This window comes from Nasonia vitripennis (genome assembly GCF_009193385.2).
Source record: "Nasonia vitripennis strain AsymCx chromosome 4 unlocalized genomic scaffold, Nvit_psr_1.1 chr4_random0005, whole genome shotgun sequence".
Classification (NCBI taxonomy): Eukaryota; Metazoa; Arthropoda; class Insecta; order Hymenoptera; family Pteromalidae; genus Nasonia; species Nasonia vitripennis.
The window spans coordinates 86,058-111,039 of NW_022279640.1; the positions used below are offsets into that span (position 1 = coordinate 86,058).

Genomic DNA, 24,982 nt, shown 5'->3' on the forward strand with positions numbered 1-24,982 from the left:
TATATGATACTTGTGACATAGCAGCCCATTAGTGCGTGGCGTTTTATCACCCTCGCTGCGCTCGGGCGTTAATACACGCCGTGCAATAATCGGCTACTTAGGTCACACGTATCGTAATATACTATTATGGCACTGCGTGACTTAAGCCCGCACTTAAGTCACGCCTATCCGTGACCTAAATAGTCCTTTTTGCACTGTGTTTATCACACCCGCTACGATCGTGCGGTAACAGTGTAAAATGGGACTTGCTACGCTTGGGTGCTAACCACACAGTGACAGAAAGTACTACTTACGCCACGGATAAGCGTGTCTTGAACGCGGATTTAAGCCATGCAGTGCAATAAAATTCTATTCGATACTCGTAGTCTAAGTTAGGCTTTTCAACTTCGTAACCTTACGTCGAGCAAAAAAAATATGCAAGTTAGGTCGCATGTATGGTAATGTATTATTGTTGGCGAGTCTTCGCGCCGCTTGCCGTCTATAGTAGACTACAGGGCTAATCTAGCGCCACCATGCGGGCAGCGCTAGGTATTCACGCGTGCTCTGCAAAGTACTCACTCTCCTGCCGACCGCTCTCGAAGCAACAGCTCCTTCGCCCGAGTTATATATATAAGAAGAAAATAAAGAGAGTTATAACAGAATATTAGAGTCTTGTTTAATTACGAGTTCTCCTCACCAACCATCCAAGTAGGTTTAATCTAACAATTATAATAAAACGCATATATGTCGTAGTATGTGCGACTACGGCGCTTTGAAACGTTTCCTGGGGCTGTAAGATCCAGTTTTCTATAAGATATTGGGAAACGCTTTACCTATTCGGCCGTGCAAGCTTTCAATCGATAGGTTATCACCGAAGACGCTTATGATTTGAAGTATGTGTGATTACGGCGTCTGTCTATACGGCGAGTAAAGCGTACGCGAAAAATTTCCCACTCCGAAACTTCCCCTTCCGTCGCGTACAGTTTTACGATCCGAGAAAATCCCGGAAAATTCTTCGCGTACGCAACAAATTTTTCGCGGGCGTAAATATCATCGCGCACTAAATATTTAGCGGGCACGACATTATTTCACGTACCGTTGTGCGTACGCTCTGCTCGCCGTATACAGACGGTAAGAAATATTCTTTCCATCAACAAGTAATCACTGAAAACCCTAAGAGCGCCAAAAAATTTGGAATCGCTACACCGATTTAGGCGTGCAAACTCTGTTTTGATAATAAATAATGAGCGAAAATTTGCAAAAAACACTCACACTTTTATTCGCAAGTCTACGTTCAGCTGGAGCTTTTTTCTGAAATAAACAATGAAATTGAGATTTGCGCAAGACATTTACTTAGGTGGCTGCAGTTTTTCGGATTTTTATGATAACAAAAGATTTTGTTTCAAGAGTCGCCACAAATCGAACCCCTTGTGCAGTTTGCCGTAGCCATAAGACCAGATAAGCGTGAGAAATCTGCAGCGGCAGCTTTTAAAGCGCAGCGCTTCTATTTTTTATTTTCCATGGCATAAAGCTTATCTTCCAAGCGACGATGCGAATCGAATCTCTCATGCTGTTTGCCACAGTGATGAGACCAAAAAAGCTCGAGAAATCTACAGCCATACTTATAGCAAACAGCAAATAGCAAACTGCGCGATGGGCTCAATTCGTATCAACTCTTGAAACATAAGCCTTTTTGTACAGTGAAAATTCGGAACTGCGAGAGGTGCTTGTTCGAAGCAGTGCCTGCAGATCTGCAGATAATACCTATATTTTTTAACGAAAAACCAGGTAATTACTGGTATGCCTCTATCGCTAAAGTAGCCGAAAACTTCTCGTACTTAATCTTAAAAAAGCAATAGATTTTCTTGACCAAAAGACGAAATTTCCTGCTTTACGCCTTTGAAGCAGTAACGAAATATGCTTGCGTTCATTCGATAAGAATTTTTTATGTTAGAATATCATGCTTTTAACATACGCAAGTCGTAGCGCTGTCTCCATGGAAGCGACGATAGTGTGATGTTTTCAATTTTCGTTTTTGACTTTACACTATTGCTTCAACATTCAATATCAGTTGTACACTAAACGCAGTGATTAATTGATTATGGCAGAAGAAGAAGTAATACCCGCGCCGCCAGAGCGACGGAGAAATATGAAAGAGGACGGCCAGCATGTTTTCAAATACCGTCGAGTCCACGAAAGTTATAATTACCGAATTATTGAAATTATTGTATTGTACTTAAAGGGAGAGCACATCGATATTCGTAAATTTTCATCCTTGATATTTCAAATATTAATTTATTATGTGCTTGAAAAGCAAAATTTAGTTACGTTCTAGAAAACAAGTCTTCATAACGCTTTTCTTTATAGTGGAAGGCGATCGCGAACATCGGCTGATATTCAGCAATTTGATTATACATGAGCATCAGGGAGACCCTGGCTTTCTCGATCGGATTTTATGACCAGGTGAGGCTTGGCTTGATTTCTCATTTGCACGGCGTCTCTTTCTCACTGCAATCAACATCGTGGCGACATCTGCTGCCTCGCGGGAGAATCTTCACGGCGTCTTCACACTTTTCGAGTAAGTTATCGACGAAAAATGAGTTCAAACCTCGAGAAGAGTGTGGAAGCGCCTTTTCAGTCATGCAGCAGCTGTACACAACCTATACAGCACAAAGACCCCAAAAGGTGTGAGTTTTGTGGTCTGTACTATCACGCCAGGTGCCAGAACACAGCCAACGTGAAGGCCATCGTGGTGAATGACAGGCAGACCATCGCCTGTCTACCATGTGCAGACAAAAACAACGCCAACGGTGCCAAAGTGAGGACTAAGTCCACCTCTGCTACAACATCAGCAACGGGAGTAACTGCAACAACATCAGCAGGCAAGAGCACTCTCAAACAGCAGCAGCCGGGGAACAAGAAGATAAGGTCAGCACCACCATCAACGAACACGTCGAGAAATCCCTCACCAGCCCGCTCGGCCGATGTGACAACACCAACGCGGTCCGTTGAGGCTGCCTTGAGGGATATTCGCAGTGCCCTTGACGACATTCGCAATGCTCAAACGGAGGCCCTCAAGACACAGAACATCGTGTCGGAGAGGATCTCCAAAATTGAGCAGCGTCTGGGCCCAATTGAGAGGCGACTCAAGGCCCTCGATGAGCTGCCTGCACTCAAGACCCGCATACAAAATGCTGAGTCCACCATCACCGAGCTGCAAGCACAAATTCAAGATCTCTCATCGAGGAGCTCGACAATGCAGCAGGACAGCAGCAGCACTGTGTCCAACGCTGCGGAGATTTGCAGCCTGCGCAGTGAATTGGCAGAGGTCAGGAGGCGACATGCACTACACCCGTGAAATCTCGCTGCATCTCCTCGCTTTCTCAGTCGTGAGCGCGCTTGACCCCACGGTCCTCAGAAGGGACATAGCATCAGTCAGGACCATGGGGAGGCTTGATGCAACCAACAGCTCCGCCAGGGGTGACGGTAGACTGCCACCATTAGCAGTCACCTTATCTTCAAGTGCGCTTGCACGCTCGATCGTCATCACCAAAGCCCGGAAACGCAAGCTGCACACCAGCGAATTAGACGCCATCTTGCTGGAGGAAGCTAAAGCTCTGAGCCCTGACCAACAAGGGTTCGTAAACATCAACGAGCTGCTCCGCTCTGACGTCCACAAGCTGCGTTCGAGGGCCAGGCTGGAGGCCAAGAAGAGGCAGGGTTGCCAAACGTTCATCAGAGATGGGAGACTCTACATGCGCTGCAACGATGACAGCGAGCGTGCTACCATCATCAACACCGACGCTGAGCTGGAGACATTTTTAGCCCGGTTTCCGCCTGGGAACACATACTCCTACAGAAACTTTAAGGGAATCAGCGCCGAGAAGCTAAGGGATTTTCTTAGCGCATGTGACTGGTCATCCCTCACCGCTTCATCACTTGACGAATGCATCTCTACACTTAACGCTAACCTCACTAACGCCATTAATCATCTCGCCCCATTACGGACTGTGACACCGAGAAAACAGTGTCACTTGTGGTTCACCACGGCTCTTCGTGACCTTGTATCTGAGAGGGAGAGACTTTACAGGCGTTTCAGGGACTACAGGCTTGATTAAGACCTCCGCTTATACAGACTAGCTAGAGACAATGCTCACAAACAGGTCGAGGAAGCCAGGCTGAATTATTACTATTCACGACTGTAAACCTTGACTGATGTTGCCGAGATCTGGAGAGAGCTGGAGAAACTTGGAATTTCTGCCACTAAGGCCCCTTTGCCACCTCGCTTTAGCACAGATGAACTCAACAAGCATTTCAGCTCGATCTCCAATGATACATTAGCTCCTGCTGTTGAGGATTATCTTCTAACCCTGGAAAGTCTTAACCTCCCGGAAAATTTCGAGTTTAGCACCATAACGGAATCGGATGTGTTGGCTGCAGTATCGCACTTCGACACTCAGGCCAGGGGAAGCGACGGAATCCCTCAGGTTGTCATCTCAAAAGCACTGCCGGTTCTCGCTCCTCTACTATGTCACATTTTCAACCTGTCTGTGAACGAAACCCGTTTCCCATCTGCCTGAAAATTGTCGCTTGTGCGTGCACTCAACAAAGTCAGTTCACCAACAGCCCTGACTGACTACCGTCCGATTTCACTTCTCTGCTTTCTCTCCAAGGCCCTGGAGTGGCTGGTGCACAGGCAAGTCTCACAATACCTTGAATCAAGGCTCCTACTAGATAATCTTCAAACAGGCTTCCGCACTGGCCACAGCACTCAGTCTGGCCTAATTAAGCTAACTGATGATGTCAGGGTCGGGATAAACAAAAAGAAAGTGACACTCCTTCTTCTCTTTGATTTTAGCAAGGCGTTTGACACTGTATGTCAGTCCGGCTCCTGAGGAAGCTATCCACTTTCGGCTTCTCTAAGCAGGTTATCCGCTGGTTTGCCTCCTATCTCACTGGGAGAGAGCAAGCCGTCGTTGGTGACAATAGCGAGCGTTCCTCTTCGTCTTAGGTCCCCTGCTGTTTGCATTGTACATCAACGACATCGGTTTCTATCTAGACTCCGATGTTTCCCATCTTATTTACGCGGATGACTTGTAAATTTACAGTCATTGCCACCTCGAGGAGCTCGATTCTTTATCAAACAAGATGAGTGCTAATGCCGAGAGGATAATGGGCTGAGCTGCGTAAAACAAGCTTAAACTTAATGTTACAAAAACCAAAGCAATTGTCCTGGGCTCCCCTTACTACACAAACCTACTTCCCTCAACAGCTAACACTTTCATTAATATCGGGGGTGCCCAGGTTAGCTTTGAATCCTCTGTGCGTAATCTGGGATTGGTGCTTGACTCTAAACTCTCGTGGAAGGAGCACGTTACACAAGTGTGTAAACGTGCTCACTCGCTAATGTACAGGCTTTACTTTTTTAGAAAGAGTACCAATCGCAGATTGCGCAAACATCTCATGCAAGCACTCCTATTTCCGATCATCGACTACTGTTCTCTTGTATACTGTGACTTGACGCAGGAACTCGACTTAAAACTACAGAGGCTCGTGAATACAGGAATCCGGTACATCTATGGTATAAGGAGAGATGAGCACATCTCCCCTTACAGGCGGGAGTTCCAGTGGCTAACCACTGCCGGACGCAGGAAGTGCTTCACAGTCTGCTTCCTTCGTAAAATGTTTAACTCGGTCGTACCATCATACGTACTGGCCTTTTTTGACTTCCGCGTCTCGCTCCGGTCTGTGAGGGGCGAGGTGACACCTCTGGAAATACCTGCCTTCGCGACTGAGGCGCTGAGGAACTCGTTTCATATCAGCGCCTCATACTTATGGAATAGCCTGCCATCTCACATCAGAAACACCTCATCTACTGCCACCTTCAGAAAACTTGCTAAAGATTACTACTTTCAACTCGAAAACACATAACTCATACACACTCATGCACACGTACACACCTACTCATTCTCGCGCTATGCATTTTCACCATCGGTACACTATACATAATCTAAACACGCCTCAACTTACTGTATTCTACTTTCACCTCATAATGCTGAATCTTATTATTGTACAACATAATGTACGCAAATAAAAACTTTCTAATCTAATCTAATCTGGTGAGTACAGTTGACAATTGACTCTGCTGACAGTTGTCTCTGTTCCTCCACACGCCGCCGCCGACCTCCTTAGCAACGGCTTGCCCCACTTGTTGCCACGCCGCGGCTGCCGAGTTCACTTCCCCTCACGCGCTTCTCCGCCGGGCGCTGTAGTGGGAGGATTTTCCTTTCCTAAATGGCAAAGTGAAAAGTGAAGGAAAATTTTTTGGACATTTCTCTAGACTCAGTTTTTTACGCTGATCACGATGGTATATAAATGTTGTATTGTTTTAGAATCACCCTGTATATTCAAAACATAAAAATTTTCTTAAATATTAATCGTTGTCCCTTGCTTTTCCCTCCCTTCGGCAATGCTTAAAGTCCTTTTTCTTCTCTGATGCATGCTTTGGCACGTCGCAAGATGTCACGGGTAGCTCGCTGGATCATGTCGTTTGAAACACTGTTCTCGTGCGCTTGAATGTCACCCCGCAACTGTTCTTCATTTGCCAGTGCACTGTTATGGTACACCGGCTCTTTGGAATAGCCCTAAAAAAAAAATAATCCAGCGGAACTGGCCAAGGGGTTGTCCCTCCGCGATCAATCCATCTCTCAGGGAAAACATTGTCTATATGGTTCCTGACATAAAGAGCAAAATGTGCTGGTGTCAAAACATCTAGCATCACAGGCAGGTCCTCTAGCAAAAATTACAAATGTTGAGGCCTATCCAGTCTCTGTGAGAGCTCAAACGGCCCTATTAGCCGATCCCCAATAAGGCCTGCCGACACATTAATGGTAAATCTGTGCTAGAAGGGATCTGAAATAATAAAAATAGATTTTATTGATTTATGAATATTGATTTTTCACAGGCAATTGTGTTGCTCTAAAACTTGCACAAATGCAAAATTGCATTTTTTGACACTGATGCGAAAATCGATTAATTACGTTATTACTTTTAATTTTCTTTTTGGAAATTTCACATGGGGTAAATATTCTACTGAGAGAGTGAGAGAGAGAGAGAGAGAGAGAGAGAGAGAGAACGAAAGAGATGGGTCTTTATTTGTTAAAAGCAAAAAATAATACAATTCAGATCACAAAGACTGTGTCGCGTACAGTCTAACAAAAAGAGAAAATAAAATATCTAAAAATACCGTCACAGAAAATCACATAAAATCACATAAAATCACATTTTGTCATATTTAATTATCACATTAAACTTTTCTAATATTACGCTGTACATTTAAGGTTTGGTCATAGACCTATCTGTATTGCAGAGGGGCCAGAGTCGTCAGGATTCAGTGACCAGCAGGTGCCGCCGTAATGCCCCCTTGAAAGAGGCGAGAGATGGCAGGTTTCGCAGAGTAGAAGGGAGAGAGTTCCAGAACCGAGCACCCTGGACCTGGAAGGTCCTAGCTCCGGTTTCAGTACTCACGGTAGGGATGCTCATTTCCGGGGGAACTCCCCTACTGGAGGGTCTTTGCTTGTGTTTATTGAACAATGAGGCCAGATACGAAGGTTCACCGATCCGGATTATTCTGTATAGAATGGCCTCAATGTAGAGCCTTCTGGAATCGGTGCAAAGCCATTCTAGACGCCTCCGGTAAGGACTGATGTGTTCATCCCTCCTAACCCCGAAAATGAATCTCACACACGAATTGCTCAGTCTCTGTATCCGTATTCGTTGTTCGGTAGACGCGTCCAGGATAGTCACAGCACAGTAGTCGATGTGCGGTTGTATAAGTGTCTCAACTAGCCTTCTGCGGAGAGTCTCAGTGGTGCAGCCCATGATAAACCGCAGGCTATACAGGGCTTTGTTTACTTTTTTCGTGGTAGCATCCACCTGCGGTTTCCAAGTAAGTTTGCTATCTAATACAACACCGAGACTCACGAGCGTCTCACTGAATGGGACGATCACTCCGGCAACGGAACCCCAGGCAAGTTCCATGATTTAATATCGTTAACGTTCTTCATAGTCCCGAAAAATATAGACTTGGTTTTGCCAGAATTATGTCGCAGACCGGAGCTCTCCGCCCAGCCAGACACCAGCCGTGCCGCTTCTACAAGTCGAGTCACGCCGTCCAGGAAATTATTTTTGTTGGTGTGTAGATAGATCTGGAGGTCATCCGCGTAAAAAAGATGTTTAAATGTGTTGCCGTCGAGTATATTTTGCAGGTGGTTGACATAGTGGTAAAACATCAGTGGTCCCAGTACAGAACCCCGTGGAACTCCCAGATTGGTTTCAAGCCACTCTGAAGTTCCGTTTGTATTCGAAATTACCATCTGAGATCGCCCCTGTAAGTATGATTTAATCCACAGGAGAGCCGCCCTAGAGAACCCCAGCTGTCTCAGCTTAGATAGTAATTTGGAAGGTGAGATGGTGTCAAAGGCCTTGCTAAAGTCAAACAGCAGCACAAGCGTCACCTTCTTTTTGTCAATTGCCATGCGTACGTCGTCGGTCAATTTTAATAACGCTGTTTGTGTACTGTGGTGTTTTCGGAAACCGGCTTGAAAGGGGTCGATTATATGATTTTCATTGAGATACTCCGTGATCTGGGTGTGCGCGATCTTCTCAAGTACCTTTGAGAGGAAGCAGAGCAATGCAATTGGATGAAAGTCCTTAACATTGGAAGGACCGCTGGTCTCTCTTAGCGCGATTAACTGTGCCTGCTTCCAGATACTCGGAAAGATCCCCTGAGCGAAGGAGCAGTTAAATAGATTAAGAATAAATTTGCCAATAATTGGGAGGGCCTTGACGACCACCCCGCATGGAATACCATCGACACCCCTCGCTTGCGAGAAAAAATGTGATATAGCAAGGACGACGTCGCTCATACTAACAGGGCTAAAAGTAAAGCCCTCCTCGCTTGCAAGTAAAATAGTGTCCGTTGCATTGTCTATATTTTCGAGGGGTGACACCGATACTTCCGCGAAGTGCTCGTTCAGCTCCCCCGGCGTAAAACCAAAAAACTCCTTACGCCCAGGCAGGAGGCCGAGATGACGCATTACCTTCCAAATATTTATATTTTCATCAAAGGCGTCCGATAGTTGTTGGCGAAGGAAGGACTCACGCTATTGAGTAGAACGCATGTCGACCTCGTTGGTGAGTCGAAGGACCTCATCGAAAAGCTCCACTCTCCCCGTGCGCTCATAGCGTCTGAGTGTAGCATTGTGTTTATCGATGAGGAGCCTCAGCTCTGGTCCAGACCAAGGAGCATATTTCCTACGTGGGCAAACCGTTTTCAAAGGCGCCAATTCATCAATTGCTAAATTTATATTATTATTAAGAACGCATAAAGCGCCCTCCAGATCGGTTTCAATGGAATTCATGGCTGTCCAGTCACAACAAGACAAGAGGTCGACAAGGCTAGTTGTGTCTATGCACTTGTAATAGAGTCCAAGATCGTGTCGTCTTCGTCGGTCATGATAAGGTCAATCCACGTGTGAGACGATGAGGTATGATTTGTGGGACCATGCCGGATGATCTGAAGAGATAACTCTTCGGACAGACGCTTGATAGTAGCAGCGTCGTCTGAGTCAGATAGTAAATCCGAGTTCAGATCACCCATTATGATCTTATGACTAAATTCGCCACATAAGTCCCGCAATACATCAAAAAGGTCTGAGTCCTTTTGCATCAGAATTTTCGGGGGCCTGTAAATAACTCCGAATAGTACCGGAGGTGAGTCGCCCCTTTGTACGCTGCAAAAAAGGTACTCTGGGATTCCAGGTTTTCCTAGACCCATAGTATCAGATGACACAAGCTTTTTAATTTTCAATCCATTGCGTACAAACAAAGCGATGCCACCTCCGTTTACATTTCGATCCTGCCTAATGATGAAAAATCCCCCGATGCTAACTAGGCTATCATCCACAGTCTGACCCAGCCATGTCTCCGCAAAGCCAAAGATGTCAAACGAGGGGCGAGTTCACATTGAGAAAGCCCGCACTCAAACTACTCCCAGCACCCAGCGCATTGTCAGGGGGCCTCGCGAGTCATATAGAGGGCGCAGATTATGATAATGACGATGATGACGCCTGTATGGATGTTGATGCAGATGATACAGTCGTCAATGATGGCATCGATGCTGGCAAAGTTGTAGCCGATTTGCTTGCCAGGTCCGACTCAGGTCAGAGTTTTCGTCCTTTTCAGTGACAGTCATGCGTGTCTTTGGTCGTCGAGGTTGTTTCGAGCCGGCCTGACACGCCGTGAGAATAGCCTGCAAATAGGCAGCAGATGCAAACACGTGCGCGCGCTCCCCTCCCCCCCCCCTATACCTAGCCAGGAACCTGCCACTCGTATGCCAGACATATTTGAAGCCCAGTCCCTGTGCAATGGACCTCAAACTTTTAAATAACGAGATTTTTCCTGGGACAACATTTCATTTAAATAGACTTTATGTCCGGTCAAGCAGGCAGCAGTCTCCGGGTCTAGAGCCCCGGGCTTGATGTCGTTTGTGGTCAGGTATTTTGTTAGCTAGCGTGCTTTTTGCTCGCATAATTTTCCTGACCAGGCCCGGGCTCGCAAGCTTGACGACTATTGATGGCAGCACACCTCGACGCGTCGCTGAATTTGCCGCGATCGTGTTATTGCTCTGAGCCCTGTCTAGTCTACGCTGGCGCAGTACACGAGTACTGGCGACGTCGCTCTTCTGTAGGGCGGGAAGAACGGTGTTGAGCAGTGCGAAGGCATCTGCGCCCGAGATTTTCTCGTTGATATTAGCACTATTCTGAATTAATCCGTGTATTATGACCTCGCACCCCTCAGCAACGTCTCCCCCCGACCCCGCGTACTCGCCAGTAGGTGCCATCCGAGGATAGGAGCATTTACGTTTTCCTGCTACCTCAGTGGCTTCACGCTCAATAATACTAGGACTCGAAGCAAGCAACGGACCGCAGTCCGAAACCGGCACCGAGCCCGTGTCGAGGTCCTGGCTAGCACGATGGAGCTTTTTAAGTATTTGTTTCGTTTGTTGCAACTCGTCCCTAAGAATAATATTTTCGTCCAGGAGCAGCCTGTTGGCGTCAAGCAGTCTATTAGACGCGCTGATGTTATCGTCTAGTTGGGTCTCAAGAGCAGAGATTCAAGTATTCAATTCCTCCGTACCGACTATGGCGCCCCCTTCTGTAAGTGCAGAGAAGACACCATGTGGTACCGAACCCCTGCTCACGAGAGCCCTCAGGCCATCAAGCTGATCCTGGAGCATGTCAAATCGCTGAAAGAAATGCACAGCACAGGAAGTAAAATATTTGAGATACCCAGTAGGCTGGTGTCTCCCAATGGCGCATCCTTTGCTCTATTCTTCTGCAAAATTGCAGGGTCCAGTGCAGATGAGTCATTAATTGACGCTGATGTGAGCGAAGCGGACGCCTGTGAGTCGGTGACCCGCCCGATAGATCCGTTCGGGCTCTGTTGACTATCCTCCTGTGTTCCGGTGAGGCAGGCGCCTGGAAGTCAGTGACCCGTCCGGCAGAGGTATTTCGGCTCCGCAGGCTGCTCTCGCGCTGTTGCTGCTTCGTGTTGGAGCGGACAGGAGAGACGATCGCCGCGGTACTGTTGCCGCGATCGCCTGACCGTGTCTTTGCACACGGCGTCGACGCCGCTCGCTGCGTCTGCTGATGGGGGGAGACGCGAAGTGTCGCAGACTTAGCTCGAAGCACTGGCCCGGCGCGAACGCTCATCTGATGTTTTCCAGGAGGCGGGGACGGCTTCCTCTGTGTTGTTTCAACACTCTGCTTTGCTGTCTTGGTTGCAGGCGTCGCCACGGCAGGAGTGGATGTCTCTGGCGGGAGCATCTCTGGCGTCTCTGCTTTCCGACACTTTTTGCACACTGCGTTCATCTTCCTGCTTGAACAGCGAGTGTGGCACGGAAGACGGCAGGTCGGGCACGTACTTGTTGGTGGTGTAGAGCCGTCATTGCAGACTGAGCATACCTCTGGTGCCATTGCGGTATCCACTTGAGTGATGCTCAACTTTTGCGCCAGTCTTGACGTCACCACGAAGGAGCAGAGATGCCAATGGCCAAGATTAAAAGTCCGCCAGAATCCCGTCGAATTGCTCCGCTGCGCTCCTAACCTCACCGGGACACTACAGGTTTTGAATGGTCTCCCTGGCTCTTTTTAAGGATCCATACAGTAATGCTCCGGCGCGTGGAGCCTGTGGGAGGCCAGATTTTCTGAAAATATTTAGACTCACACGGAGTCAGTCAGAAAACAGCCGTGCCATGTTTTAGACTTATCATTACGATTTTTAATAATATATGACTCCCTGGCCCTCCTTATGTCACGCTTAACTTACACGATCACGCGCTTTACACGCATTCTTAAGCTGCCTCGTAAACCATGGGAGAGGTCGCTGATGTAGTTCACGGGTAGAAAAATGCGCATACTTGTCGATAAGCTGGATAGCTGAGCTCTAAAAAAAGGATATAGAGCAGCATTCACATCGTTTAAATTGGCATATGCTCTGATAAATCTGCGATTAGAGCATTAGCAAATAATGGCGGTGAGCATTTTCTGAAATCGCGTGATGTGACTTCAAGCTCTTTGATTAGGGGTACGTCGAATATGTAATCTACAATTATACAATTATGCCCATTTATAAATGGAGCCTCTGACTTTTTATGTGCCTGCAATTTTGTAGCAGAATCGATGATAAAAACATCTAGCCAGGTATCCGAATTTTCGAGGTGGTGGGTCGCCCGAACGGAACAAGAAGCAATGAGTTTTCGTATATATTCTGTCGTAGATTTGAGCTATAATAATCTTCTGCCAATAGATCAGAGTTTAGATCACTGGCCAGGATAATGTTCTCGTAGAGGTGAGCAATGGTTTGAAGGGAGGTAAAGAAGACACCGAGGGATCTACCCTGCGGGCCACGATAAATTGAGCTGAGTAGAAGTTTACGGTCACAAGTTAGGCTAAGTAATAAATACTCTGGGTCGTTGATATGCCCGATTTTTGGAGCATCAATGATCGCGAAATGTAGATCATTGCGAATATAACATGTGACTCTGCCACCCTGCATATAACGGTTAGAGCTGAAGTTTGAATTCGATGCATAGCCTTCTGCTATTAAGCCACGGTCATTGCGAGCGAGATTGAATCCCGGAATGTTAAAAGTGGCAAATTCGTGTAGGGGTGTGAGCCATGTTTCTGAGATACAGAAGATATCAATTTTTTCAAAGATAAGAAGAGCTTCGATTTATACAAGATGTGCTTTAATCGAATTCGCATTTATATGTGCTACACGCAACCCAGCGCATTTTTGCACCAAAGGCTCAGACCTATTTACATCAATATTACTAATCGAACTGTTTACAGAACTTTGGTTATTGACATCGACTGTACCTGCTGATAACGGTCATGAAATGCGCTCAAGGTCGCTCTCGGTCACTAGCTGAATTATTTCGGAGCTTTCATCTTTATGCACAGAGATTATGTCGTCGCGGACCCATATAAATTTGTGCCCTGAGGGGCGAGCGCGTTCCTTAGTAGTTAAACAAAGATTATGCGCATATTGGGTTAACATTTCGTACCTATTAACAATCGAGTAACTGCCGTTCTTACATATATCACTATATTTGAGAATGCCACGCGAACGTTTGGTTTTGAGAACCTTGTTGCGAACACAGGCTGATTTAAATTGAATAATATAAGAGAGTGACTGTTCCTGTGCTCGGGCTTGTGACGATGAATGCGCACCCTGACTATAAGGATTAACCCTAGATTTGATCTTGCAAACTTCAAATATAACCGAAAGCTGAACACCGAGTTTTGTAAGAAGTGCGCGAATCAGATCGACAAAACTCATTTGACAGTTTTGGGGGATACCAGTGACCTTAATTTCAGGTTTATAGCCTATGGCAGCACTCACGCGTTGTTTTAAATTAGCATTTTTGATGCGCAGTGAAAAGTTTTCCTGCTCAAGATCCTCGATACATTTGCGTTGATTTTCCACCTGTTCAGTTAACACGTCTATTTTACTATTCAATGTGTCAGTTTTTTTAATATTTGTGTTCACGAGACAGAAAACTTGTGTTAATTTGTCGTCTAACGACATAGATTGCCGATTCTGAAGCAAATTTACCATGTTTGTGGACAAAGGAGACTGGGGAATCAAGGACGAAGAAATTGTGTTACTCGTGAACGATTGCAGAGAAGTTAGATGGTCAGATGGTGATATGGGATTAGACCCACTCTCACTAAGAATAGATAAATTAGCAAGGTCACGGCCGGTATCGAAGAAATAGTTTCGGTGAGCACTGAGATCGGAATTCGTACGGGTCTGGTTTGAGTTTAAAGAGATTTGCTCAAACGTTTTCAGGCAACACGGTTTGCAAGTTTTAGTACTAGAGAATCTAGCAAGACAACCTTCATGGAATACATTACTGCACGTCTGACAGGTTACAAATTTACTAACCGCATTATTTCCGCACTTCCTAAACTTAGGCATCTAGACTATAAACTATATATTCGGCAGCGCGAAGATACATTAAAGTTAGCAATAATAATACATTAAACTAGGCAATAATAAGGCTAGATTTACGCAGCAACAGTGTAAATAAAAGATTTATAAAATTATAAAAGATCAGTGAACAAGGTCGGCATGCAATCAGACATCGGTACTATAGCGCTCTTTTAAACCCGTATATACAGTGATGCAGGTGTACGTGCTGTCAGACGCAAACAAATATTCAAAAATGGCTTTTACGGATGTTCCGTCGAGACCCGAGGAGAAGAGTTCCGCCGTGAAAACGGCGTCGAGCGAGAGCCGCCGGCCTCGTGTCGCGCGCGGTCGGACGAGCGCCGAGTTCAGTTCTCGATAAGACGCCAAGCCGTTGACAGCTCACGCTGTCTAGCTAAGCGACGAATCGATTTCGACCTTGCGAATTTTGCTCGTACGAAAACGTCCGCCGAAGTGTTGTGGTGCTGGTGCTTCCACTGATCTCTCTCTCTCTCTCTCTCTCTCTCTCTCTCTCTCTCTCTCTCTCTTCTCTCTCTCTCTCTCTCTCTCTCTGGGTATCTCGGTGTTTTGGTGTCTCTTATTCTCTCTCTCTTTCGTTCTATCTCAGCTTGCACGCCGTGCTTGACTCGCGACCGGTTCCGCGAACGTGGTTACGCGCGTCGAATCGTGCAAGTCGGTAGAACTGCGCTACCGACTTGAGTCAGCAGAACTGCGCCGCTGACACGAAGTGAAAACTCTCTTTGAGAGTCGATCAAGTACACGATACACACACACACAGTCCACACTTCTTTGTTCCGCAGCTTGTGATATCTTCGAGAGGGGTTTTACGCCGGACGGCTTTTTCCTCTCATTCTGAGCGTATTAAATCACTCTCGTTTTTGCTCAAATCGACTTCTTTATTTTTCTCCCATACCTCTTCCTATTCAAATTACAAAACACGAACAAGCGGGAATCCACGCCTAAGGGGCTTCCCGCGCGACAATTCAACGGATATATATGTAAGAAAAACAAACTTATTAGCACCAGCGCAACTAACAAGCACCGAATACGATTCCTTATTGCAAAATAAAATGACGGGTGAAGAAATCAATTACCACGTGACTGTGTAACATAACCTATAAAAGCACTTTAAAACGGCTAACTTGTGCACAGTTCACTGACCACAGCTAAGTAACTGATAAGCTAGCAAATTTAGTTACGCACAATTTACGATAAGAATAACTTAATTTTAGATGAGTTTAGTAATATTTAACGCTGAAAATTGCACACGCGTAAGCTGATGCGGAGCCCGCACATATTTTGCGCAAAGTTAATTTGTAACGACTTCACGACACTCTAGCTGGAAAGCAGATGCAGGCCAGGTCCATCGGCGATGCTGGGACGCGAAGAGAACCAGGCGAATTTTATTAGTATTCTAGTAGAATCGACGCTGCTAGCTCCAGAAGACATTTAAAGAGATGCCAAGTAACTCCAAGATGGCTGCGAGAGGTCTCACTCTCCGTTGCCTCGATAATGGAAAAATTCAGATAGGATTTTCTCCGCAAGTACCGAACTCAGATAACAAAAATTAGCACGATCGGGAGCTTGCAAAAAAGTACGTTCAAGGATCTGAAAAAAAGCGCCAAAGGCATTCAAAGGCAGAGAAAAATCAAGGCAAAAGTGAAGCGAAAAGGAGCACATCAGATCGTACTTATAGAGAAAGAGAGAGAGAGAGAGAGATTAGATTAGATTAATTAGATTAATTAATTTTTATTATTGTACATTATGTTGTACATATATCAATATAAAGAAGTAAAATAAAAAGTATAAGGTATTCAGTGTGTGAGTTTGGTGTAGGCGTGTGTGAGTTTGGTGATAGCACGAGTGACGAGTGTGAAATGAAATGGTATGAGGTGAGATGAGATGAAAGTGAAAGTGTGGATGTTTGTGTGATGTTTAAGTGTTTTCCATATTGAAAAAGTAATTTTTCGCTAGTATTTTAAAGTTAGATATGGATTGTGTGTTACGTATTTGAGATGGCAGGCTATTCCAGAGGTAAGAGGCGCTGATGAAAAATGAGTTCCTTAGTGTCTCCGTTTTGAAGGGCGGAATGTCCAGTGGAGTCACCTCACCCCTCACAGGCCTGAGCGCGACGTGGAAATCAAAATAGGCAACTAGATAAGATGGTGTAGAGGTGTTGAAAATTTTCCTTAGAAAACAGGCCATAAAATATTTCCTACGTCCGGCGGTGGTGAGCCATTGCAGCTCACGCCTGTAAGGGGAGATGTGCTCGTCCCTCCTTACACCATAGATGTAGCGGATCCCCGTATTGACAAGTCTCTGTAGTTTTAGGTCAAGTTCTTGTGATAAGTCACAGTAAACAAGTGAGCAGTAGTCAATGAGAGGGAAAAGGAGTGCCTGCACCAGATGTTTGCGCAGCCTGAGGCTGGTGCTCTTCCGAAAGAAATAGAGGCGATACATTAAAGAGTGAGCACGTTTACAAATTTGCGTAACGTGCTCTTTCCATGTGAGCTTGGAGTCTAGCACCAGCCCCAGATTACGCACAGATGATTCAAAATTGACCTGGGCTCCCCCTATATTTATATAGGTGTTAGCGGTATTAGGTAAAGCATTTATATAATAGGGGGAACCCAGGACAATAGCCTTGGTTTTAGTAACATTCAGTTTAAGCCTGTTCAAAGCAGCCCAGCTACTAATCCTCTCGGCGTTAGCACTCATCCTGACAGAGCAGGAGTCGAGCTCCTCGAGGTGGCATTGGCTGTAGATCTGCAGATCATCCGCATAGATGAGATGGGACATATCTGCATCAAGGCAATAGCCAATGTCATTGATGTACAACGAGAACAGCAGGGGTCCTAAGACAGACCCCTGTGGAACACCGGTGTTAAGTGGTAGAAATGCAGAGATTTCATTGTTGTCACCAATGACTGCTTGCTCTCTTCCCGATAGATATGATGCAAGCCAGCGGATAACCTGCTTAGAAAAGCCGAAAGAGGGTAGCTTTCTGAGTAGCCTGACGTGACACACCGTATCAAACGCCTTGCTAAAGTCAAAAAGAAGTAGAAGGGTGACCTTCTTTCTGTCCATCCCAAGCCTGACATCGTCAGTCAGCTTAATTAAGCCGGACTGCGTGCTGTGGCCAGTGCGAAAACCAGTTTGGAAGTTGTCGAGGTAGAGTCTTGACTCTAGGTATTCAGATATCTGGTTGTGCACCAGCCACTCCAGCGCCTTGGATAGAAAACAAAGTAGAGAGATCGGACGATAGTCTGTTACAGCAGTTGGAGAGTTGATCTTATTTAATGCTCTTACGAGCGATGATTTCCAGGCCGAGGGAAAGCAAGCCTCGCTCAATGACAGGTTAAAAATTTGACAGAGTAGAGGAGCGAGTATTGGCAATGCTTTAGTAATTACAACCTGTGGGATGCCGTCACTCCCCCTGGCCTGGGTATTAAAGTGCGATACTGCAGCAGACACGTCCGACTCAGTGATTTCCCTAAAGATGAAGTGTTTAGGGAGGTCTAGACTCTCGAGGGTTCGCAGATATTCCTCAACTGATGGAGCTTGAGGATCATTTGAGATGGAACTAAAGTGATGGTTGAGAGCATCTGGAGAGAACCGAGAAGGTGGAGAAGATTTAGAGGTAGAAATACCGAGTTTTTGTAGTTCCCTCCATATCTCTGCAACGTCGGTCAGGGTTGATAGGCGTGAATAATAATAATCCAGCCTAGCTTCCTCAATCCGTTTGTGGGCGTCATCTCTGGCAACTCTATAAAAATATAGGTCCCAAAGTAGACGACTTCTGCGAAAACGCCTGTAGAGCCTATTCCTTTCAGTTAAAAGGTCACGAAGAGCCGCGGTGAACCACGGGTGACGTTTGCGTCCGGGAGTCACAGTTTTTAATGGGGCGAGAATGTTGATGGCGTTTGAGATGTTAGTGTTGAGAATAGTGATGCATTCGTCTAGTGATGGCGTGGCGAAGGATGACCAGTCACATGCGCTAAGGAAGTCCCTTAGCTTCTCAGCACAGATTCCTTTATAGTTTCTGTAGGTGTATGTGGTAGGTACGTAGCGTGGAATCTGTACGTCGAGTGTGGCCGTGATCAGGTCATGTCCGTTTATGAAAGGGGTGTCAGTCTTCCAATATGAGAGCAGTCTATCCTGCTCATCAATTAAACAGAGGTCTAGCCAGGTGTCGGAGTCCGGTCTGTGGTGAGTTGCACCAAATGGCACAGACATAAGGGAGTTCTCGTCGATAAACGCCTTGATGAAATTGGCGTCTTCAGACGAGGAAAGTTGGTCAGCGTTGAAATCACCCATGATGACCTTCGTGGAGTAGTTATGCATATGAAGTGTTAGTTGGTCAATAAAATTAGATCCCTAGATAAAGGGAGAATGAGGAGGGCGATACACAACCCCCACGAAGATGGGTGATATTCCCTTAGCCGTGACTTCACAGAACAGGTACTCCGGCTTACCTGGTTTGCCCGACCATTCACCATCAGATGACGAGATAATAGAAGCTGTTAATGAATGATGGATGTAGAGGGCCACACCTCCACCGTTCCTGTTTCTGTCCCGTCTGTAAAGAGTGTAGTCATCCAGTGAAGGGATGGATGATATCTTGTCACTTAACCAGGTTTCAGTCACAGCCATTACGTGAAAGGGGGCACGAGTGGACAAGAAGAATCTGATCATCTCAATGTGACCCGTGAGAGAGTTCGCATTAAAATGACAGACTCGTAGGCCTTCAGACAGAGACGCTTTGGAAATAGATGCGAGTGATTTAGATGTGGATGTGTTAGATGGAGGTTTTGGTGGGATGATGTGTAGCTGTTTTAGTGTGTTTGTGTGTTGTCCGTGTTGGCTGTAGTCGATGTTCGGGCTAAAAAAGCCTGTAGATTTTCTTCAGATGATATGATGGTGGCCCGTTCATTGTCTTCGCCAGAACGGATATAGATTCTCCCGTCTCTCACGTACGACCGGCAGCCTTTCCTCTTTTTAGCCTCCAGCCTGGCCCTGATGCACAGCTTGTGGATGTCTGGAGGAAGCAGCTCGTTGATGTTAACGAGTCCTTGGTGGTCTGGATATAGAGCTTTCGCTTCCTCCAGTAGTCCAGCATCGAGTTCGGTGGTGTGTAACTTGCGCTTCCTGGCCTTGGCCGCTATGATTGAGCGGGCCAGGGCACTGGATGATAATGTGACAGCAAGGGGTGGAGATCTGCTGTCACCTTGCGTATTGATGTTGTTTGCGTCTAGTCTTCCCATTGTCCTGACGGTTGCCACATCACGTCTTAGGACAGTGGGATCCAGTGCAGCCAGGACAGCGTGAGCCAGGAGCGGTAACGACGACTCCTTGGTGTAGGCCAGGCCAGAGATTACCACCACATTATTGGCAGAGCGCTCCTGCCTCCTTTTAACCTCAGCCAGCTCGCTGCGGAGGTTGATGATCTCCTCTGAGGCAGGGGCGATGCTGATGTTCTGAAGCTCTGCAGTGCTCCTCGACGATAGCTGATGGTATTGTTCCTGCAGTTGGGTGATAGATGACTCGACAGTATTTAGTCGAGTCTTAAGTGCAGGAATGTCATCGAGGGCTTTGAGGCGGTTTTCTAAGGGGACTAGCCTCTTCTCTATTTGTGAGACCCTTTCAGACATGGTGTTTTGCGCCTGAAGGGCCTCACTCTGGATTTTTCTTATGTCATCCAGTGCTGTAAAGATGTCCTTAAGGGACGATGCAATGGTAGTAGCTTGTGGTCGTACAGGCGACTGGGCTCTGGAGCCCGCAAGGGAGGGGGGTGCCGATTTGTTCTTATTGTTCTTATTGTTGTGCACGGCGGTTGTAGGTGTGCCCTTGCCCGAGATGTTCGATGCTGCTGCTGCTGCCGTTTTCGCCCTCGTCTGCGTGGTTTTAGGAGTGACGATGACGTAGTCCTCCGCACAGACTGCACAGGCGAGCGTGGCGGCATCCCTCACCATTATGGATCGGAGGTTGATACACATTGAGTGAAAATGCTTTTCGCACAGCTCGCATATCTTCATCTTCCCCTTAGCCGATTTGTTGCATTGTGCACACGTAGGGAGCGATTCGGTACTCTTTCCACTATTCCCGCTCATTTTTAAAATTTTTGAGTCTCCGTCGATAACTTACTTCGATTGATGATGTTGCTGATGGTGTTCGATGAGTCCAACAGGTGGCTCCACGTGGATCGCTTTGAGGAAGAAAAGACGCCGTGCAAAGAGGAGAGAAGCCAAGCGAGTTTGCAGGTTAGGTTCCAGCGAGAGATGTTTGTGCAGGAAATTAGCGTTGAAGAGAATTGCAGCCTCCAGTGATTATTATATCACGACGAAGGTTGCAAAAAGCGCATGCAACTAACTACAAAAACAAAAGGCCCTAAGGCAGCGTGCGGCAGTAAGAGTTCTAAGAAAGATGTGCAAACAAAAGCAGAACAGCTGTACTCACCAGAGAGAGATAGAGAGAGAGAGAGAGAGAGAGAGAGAGAGAGAGAGAGAGACCTTTATTTACGTAAAGCAAAACAAAATAATACACTTTTTAAAAAATATCACAAGTGGGCAACTGTGTTGCATAAGATATAATAATAAAACATACAATAAATAAATGATAGCAAATTAATATATAAAAACAACGCCGTAGAAAGGTATTGTTTGTCGCAGATTAAAATAAAATTAAGGTAAAATACTGTCGCAAGTATCACATTAGAATATCACAATAGGCTTTCTCTGAGTTGTACATATTAGGTTTGGTCATATACCTATCTACATTGCACATATGCTTAGTGGTTAAGTTACAGTTTATATATATATATATATATATATATATATATATATATATATAGGGGGTTCCCCCGGAACTGAGCATCCCTACCGTGAGTACTGAAACCGAGGCTAGGGACTTCCAGGTCCAGGGTGCTCGGTTCTGGAACTCTCACCCTTCTACTCTGCGAAACCTGCCATCTCTTGCCTCCTTCAAGGGGGCACTGTGGCGGCACCTGCTGGCCACTGAATCGTGACGACTCTGAGCCCTCTGGCGCTGCATTCTTAATTTTAATCTAGTCAGACTTGGCCCTTAGGCCGTAAAAATTCTTTCAGTATTACGTATTATAGATTTCAAGCGTGCAATACAGATAGGTCTATGACCATACCTTAAATGTACAGCGGAATATTAAAAAAGTTTAATGTGATAATTAAATGTGACGAAATGTGATTTTATGTGACGGTATTTTTATATATTTTATTTTCTCTTTTTGTTAGACTGTATGCGACACAGTCTTATATGATCCAAATTGTATTATTTTTTGCTTTTAGCAAATAAAGACCTATCTCTCTCCCTCTCCCTCTCTCACTAACTCTCTCAAGGCTCCTGGTGGACGTCCGTCGGTGCTCCCGTCGTCGCCTCCTGGACTCCTCCCGGACCTGGTGGCGGCTGGCTGCTTCGGCTCTCCCACGCCGATGTTTCTAACTGCTTGGGTCCTCTCGATGATGGCAGTTGACTGGCTGGCTTCCTTCCTCGGCGGAGCGGGATGGTCGCTGGCTCGGCCAGGCGTTGGCAGTTCCTAGTGCCAACGCGCTGCACCTAGAACACACGCAAACACCCGCGCACTCTCGCACACTCGGGAGACTCTCCCAATCTCCTCTAATTGTCGACCTCAAGTCGACAAACAGAGGAGGACACATAACTCTCATAAAAATCGACGTGCTCCGTCGACAGTCGGGAAGAACTCGCCTCATTGGCTCACAGTCCGCGCGGATAACGAGCCACGCATCGGCGCCCGCTGATTGGCTCGCGACATGCGGAGGACCAATCAACGCCCGCGACAACGAGGCTCGCTCTCGCGCCAACGATGCTTACTCTCGCGCCGACGTTGATGGTTAGCTAGCCCGTTCTTCGAACTTGAGGACAGGCCGGCGCCGACAACAACAAGATGACTCGCTTGTTTCTTTCGCGCACTTAGGGCTTGGCCGCATCGAACGAGATTCCTCGTATCGACATTGCAAACGTCGCAGGCACACCAAATCTTACAAACTTTATTTTACTTAGTTTCAGTTGAACAGTAAATACTCGCAGTATTTCTATATTATTTCACTACTAATCGGTTACAAAATGGCTGTTCAAACGTCAAGTTGCTGTACTTTGAAATTAAACTCCTTTAGTATAGCTAATGCTAATCAGAATTGTATCAAACTCTCAATCGTAATGCATATTTTTGACTTCATTTATGAGTTTTTATCTTTGAAACCTTTTATTAGGAACCAAACTTTGTCACTGGCATTATTGTTTAATCCAACTTTCTTTTTCAGTTTTCATTTTGAAACAATGATATTTGGCTTTTGCCTTTCGAGTTTAATGAGATATCAATTGCAAACGAACTTTCATTTTTCCTCTGTTAACACGGACTCATCTCTACTACAACTATTTTTCCTTATTCAAGCTTTTATTTTCTGCACCAATAGTCAGTTCATATGAGTTTGGATCATTTTATACAGTCGCAACTAATACGCAACTTACGTTTTTTAGTAAGTTTAAGTTTACTTCATCCTTACGTGACGTTATAGATTGTCCGACTTCTCCCTCCGTTTCTAATATTTACCATTTTCTCCCTCCGTTTCGAAGATCAAAACTTTATTTTCTTTATCGAACTTATTAAATATTTTGTATTCATCTTCAAATACAATTTTCTATCAGCTCAGATTTGGATTGTATAACTTTTACGTTCCAGCTAAAGTTCAAAATTTGATAGTATAAGTGTGATGTCATCTCAGCAATGCCGTTATTTTCAGGTATATATCAGAGTTGGTGAACTTATCCAGCAACGTTTTTCATATATGCTGCCTAAATAGAGCACATGTTTTCGAGACATGTTCTCGAGCTACATTTTATACAGATATTATGTATTTTTAATCTAAGATATGAAATCTGTATTTTCTTCGAATGTGTCACTGCACAAACATTGTTAAATTTATCTACAATACAAAGTGAAAGTCATCAATTCAATAAAAATTATTGAAAATAAAATCAATCAAGCTTTTTATGATTATATGTATGTACTAAATTTTCTGACTCGACCAAATTAATTTTACCAATTTACAATCTGTGCTTTAAAAGAAATTAACTCATTCAAACTATTTATTACATTCTCAATGAATTATCAAAGTTTGAATAGCTACAACATAGCTCATTGCTATATCTAATTCAGCATTTAAAGTAATTTGCATACATTTATAAGACTTATTGTTTTTATCAACAACATAAAATTTCATTTAATTTCAAGCTTGAAGATTTCATCTTTAGTTTCAAACTGATTTTGTCGATTGTTCACTTACTTGTTATATATTGGATCTACAATCGAACTATTAACTTCGAGCATATTTTTCTTATTAGAGTTTATATCTTTGTCAAATACGTGCATCACACTGAGATTAACTATACACCACTTTCATTTGTTTTAAACTGTTTTCTTTTCCATTCCAACTGTTTATTTTACTCTCTATCATCCAGTGTAGTTATTTATACATTTCAGAGATTAAAGTTCTTTCAAATATAAGATCTAAAATATCAATGATCCTACTATCTGAACGGATACTTAATCCCTTAATAAAAGAATTTTTTACAGACTATACTTTACCAGATAATGACTTGACAGATTATGTTGTTTAGACTCAATTCAACAATCATCAGTAGCGTAACTCCGACCATTACTTACTCCCTCCGGATTTATAATCACGGAAATATATAAATTCGCATATTAAATATCAAGCTTTTCAGTATCGCCATTGATTTAAAAATCAATTCCAAGTTGATACATGCACTACACCACTTCTTAATTTTCCAACGAGCCAACTAGAAATCGGGTTTGGAATTTAGAACAGAAATACTATCAGTTTTAGGGCCTTTCAATTTCTTTGTCGTTATTAGTCTCGGCCTTGACTCCTATCAGACTTAGACCTCTCAATCTTATTACAGTCTGATGCGCTATAAATTTTACATTTCGTATTCCGAATATGACTACGCCGACTATAAAGAATACGAGAAATCGAGCTTTTTCCGACTTTCATATTCTTGAACTAACTTTTTGAGCTGAGTTTTTCGGGTTAAGGTAATTATAACAAACATGCATTTTACATCCTTGCATCCAATGCACATCTTCCTACCTACACTTATGCTTGTGGTGCCCTTCACTGTCGTAGTAGTAAATCATCCTTCCCAAATGAAATTGCTTGGTTTGTTTAAGCTCTAACAACGTTATCTCTCTGTCCAGCTCATACTTTTAACCTTTCGAAGTATTTCCTGTTAAATATTGTAATATTTAAGAATTTATCGTAAACGATTTCTAGTAGCTATTTCCTTAAGTCCTCCACAACCCTTTCGAGACGCAATAAATCTGATTTTTATTTGAGATATAATTACCTCGTGTGATCATTTCTCACCCTTC

General features: G+C 44.8%; 1 protein-coding gene across 16 annotated transcripts in view; it reads left to right on the plus strand.

The window, feature by feature from the left end:
* Positions 1 to 24,982, plus strand: part of LOC100120504 (BTB/POZ domain-containing protein 17) — a 62,649-nt gene that overhangs the window by 33,573 nt on the left and 4,094 nt on the right. For 4 of the 16 annotated variants that reach the window (XM_031928234.2, XM_031928233.2, XM_031928232.1 and 1 more), the window contains exon 3: positions 7,349 to 7,507. The exons of 11 other annotated variants lie outside the window; for them this stretch is intronic. In XM_031928234.2, the coding sequence (XP_031784094.1) occupies positions 7,349 to 7,507 (159 nt within the window). Of the gene's footprint in view, positions 1 to 7,348; positions 7,675 to 24,982 lie in introns of those variants that run through there. One more of the 16 variants, XM_032601958.1, reaches the window with a different exon arrangement.